Source organism: Nanorana parkeri, unplaced genomic scaffold, assembly GCF_000935625.1.
Source record: "Nanorana parkeri isolate BGI_ZX_2015 unplaced genomic scaffold, ASM93562v1 scaffold77, whole genome shotgun sequence".
NCBI lineage: Eukaryota > Metazoa > Chordata > Amphibia > Anura > Dicroglossidae > Nanorana > Nanorana parkeri.
Window position 1 is genome coordinate 97,683 of NW_017306345.1, and position 3,209 is coordinate 100,891.

A 3,209-nucleotide genomic window follows, 5' to 3' on the forward strand; every position below is an offset into this window, starting at 1 on the left:
CGCCCCTGTGGCACCCCTACGCTATACAACCCTCTTACCTCCTCGCATACTCACACCGCCGCAGCCTGCTCAGCCCCGTGCACTTGCGGAGTGATCTGATAGGACAGAGGCCGCTCAGACGGGCACAGTTCCTTGCAGCCATGGGTGCACAGCTTTTCCAATCAGCCGCTAGGAACTGTGCCCGTCTGAGTGCCTGCGGATGTGCAGTATGCCGGCGGAGTGTGAGTCAGCTGCCTAGTTTGCCTAGCGGTAGTGCTGGCTCTACCTATAGTAACCTTTAGTTTCCATTGGTATAATGCAGGGGCACTGAATTACAATTCACGTAGGTCCGGTGAGCAAATTTTCATCGAGCCAAGGTCCATATTGGGGTCTTGACAGAACAGCCACTTAGTTAATTTCTGCACCGAGGTCTGCCATTTGGACTGCACTCACACCAGCACCTGCACTGCAACACACAGCTGCTGGTGTGTTTCCCCAGACACAGTGCTTGTCCTCATCAAAGTGCCCGTTCACATTGCTTGTCACCATCAGAGTGTCCCCTTACATTGGTTGTCCCCGTCAGAGCCCCTTCTTACATTGCTTGTCCCCATCACAGCACCCCCTTACATTAGGTGTAATGTACTAGGTGTACTAATGTAAATGGGCACTCCAGTGGGGGCAACTAATATTTAGTTGCTTGTCCCCATCAGAGTGCCATCCTACATTGCTTGTCACCATCAGAGTGCCCACTTACATTGCGTGTCACCATCAGTGTGCCCCCTTACACTGGTTGTCTCCATCAGAGTGCCCCCTTACACTGGTTGTCCCCATCGGAGTGCCCCTTTCACTGGTTGTCCCCATTGGAGTGCCCCCTTACACCGGTTTTCCCCATCAGAGTGCCCCCTTAAATTATGTGTCCCCATCAGAGTGCCCGCTTACTGTCCTCACATGGTTATTTGGGGTACCTTAGCTAGGAGATGAAGTCAGCAGACACAGCCAGAAGCAGCTGGTCTGTCCGGACCACGGTCCGACGTTTGTGGACCACTGGCATAATGAATGACTGCAACAATGAGAGCAATTTGCTGAGTTAATTTTTGGCTGAACCATGGTGATTTTCTGGATGTATATGGCATGCTAGGCTATGTTAGAAATAATTTTATAAATAATATGACTTCACCTAATATACCTAATACACCTAATATACTAAACTGTGAACATACACTTTGTAAAGTGAATATTTAACTCACAAGGTGAACAACTTTTAGTCCTTTATGAAAAGAACTGCTTTGATTGCTGACATGTACTAATGAGCCAAGGTGCATGAATTTGCTGTCACGGTGAAATAACATTACAATAATGCTGCTATGATTTTTTTTTTTTAAGTAATTGCTTCACAATCCTCTTTTTTTCAGAATTTTTATGCCAAACTTGATTCCTCTGAAAATTCCAGATGGAGAAAAAGTAGATTTTGATGTAAGAATGCCAGTTTTGATACCCCCTGTATTAATCATCAGAAGCAAATTTAAATCACATAATTAAATTATTATACAATGATTTATGGTTAAAAAAATATTCATCAAAGACCCCTCTGATTTCCCTCATGGAGGACTTGGTTTGTGGGTTTTTCCCCCAAAAATATTACTTCAATTATTCAATAATTACAGCAGGAAATTACTAAATAACTGTACAGTATTTGTAGTTCATGCTACTTTGGGCAAACAAAAGTTGCTTTTTCATAGAGACTCATCCGATCTACTGGGATTACTGCAGCAGAATAAAGACGTGGAAAAAGTGCCCTTGTATTTCCTTAGCTTGTGGGATGTTTTTGACCACATAGAAGAACAACTGTGCTAACAGTTTATACAGTATATACACTTGAAGCAGATATATGATGTCCTTTAACTACTGTGGGTATATGCCTTTGCTATGTCTTGTGTAATGTGAACTGTAGACACCCCTTCCTCTAGTGCTCTAGTGGCATAGAGGCTAGACCTTGTTTCTACAACAGTGCTTGCCTCTTCCACAAAAAACACACACAAAAAAGAAAATGTTTTTAGATAAAGCACACCCTTCCCTGAGATTCTTTCTATGTTGCCCATGTCCTTTTTAAATTACCACATAAAAAAGATGGGGGAACACAATTTCAGTATGATCACCACACAAGAGGTTCGGTATCACGAGTGAATGTGTATAGTTTTTAGCAGATGCCATGTGCTTTAATGGTGTATTTATGAAAATGTCACAGAATGGGTATTTGTTTTCTCTGCATTAAAATAACAGTGATGATTATAACATTGCCCGTTCTTTTTGTAATAGTAACTTTTAACATTGCCCTAACAGCACTGAGACCTTAATATACTGTATTTCTTTACAGGACATCCACAGAAAACGCATGGAAAAGGATCTTACAGAACTTCAGACACTTATTGTAGCTCACTTTGAGAATCGCAAAAAGGAGGAAGAAGAACTTTTGGCTTTGTCTGATCGCATGGTATTAAATAAACCTTATTATTTTAGTTACATTTAGATTGAACTAAAATTAAATAAGCATACAGCCTGTACATGTGCCACAAAAGCCATGTCATAGGAGTTAGAAACGTTGACATTGGTATACCTTCTGTTCACTTTTTTTTAAATGTTGCCACCTATTCACAGCACTGCTCTGGGGTGGAAACCCAGACTGTCAACACAATGCACTGTAATGTGCAGTAATGCACTACCGTGCATTGTGGTGCACTGCACTTGTGAGACTTGGTGGAGGAGCTGTGTGTGGTCTGTTGTGGTTTAGGTAGCCCATTCAAATGGATGGGCTGCCTCCATGAAAGCTCATTAACATGACTGCATTAAATCCATCACAACAGGCCACCTCAGTGTAAATGGGCCCTAAGTGTTAAAAGTCTCTCTTTCTCAAGAACTGGTATTTTATGTAATGGATCCATATTTTATTTACACCTGGAATGTGCCCTTTTTGCTGTACTGAATAAACACCTACTAGCGCCTCATAATTATTACCAGTCAGAAGCAAACTATATGTTAAAAAAGTGATAACCTGTATGCAGTGCCAGAGGCCTGGCCTTGGGGTGGCAGGGAGTAGAGGGGCGGTACAGCCACCGGGCAGGTACTTTTTTTTCTACATTTAGCTCTGCTTCGCGGCAAGCAGAGCTAAATGTAGAGCAGAGAAGCCGGTGTTTTAGTACAGGTGATGCCGCCGAGATCACTTGTAATATGCG

General features: G+C 42.6%; 1 protein-coding gene across 1 annotated transcript in view; it reads left to right on the top strand.

The window, feature by feature from the left end:
- The window catches only part of TNNT2 (troponin T2, cardiac type), a 25,205-nt gene that overhangs the window by 11,461 nt on the left and 10,535 nt on the right, over nucleotides 1-3,209 (top strand). Inside the window, exons 4-5 of the mRNA XM_018576772.1 lie at nucleotides 1,392-1,452; nucleotides 2,354-2,470. Coding sequence (XP_018432274.1) covers nucleotides 1,392-1,452; nucleotides 2,354-2,470 — 178 coding nt within the window. The remainder of the gene's footprint in view (nucleotides 1-1,391; nucleotides 1,453-2,353; nucleotides 2,471-3,209) is intronic.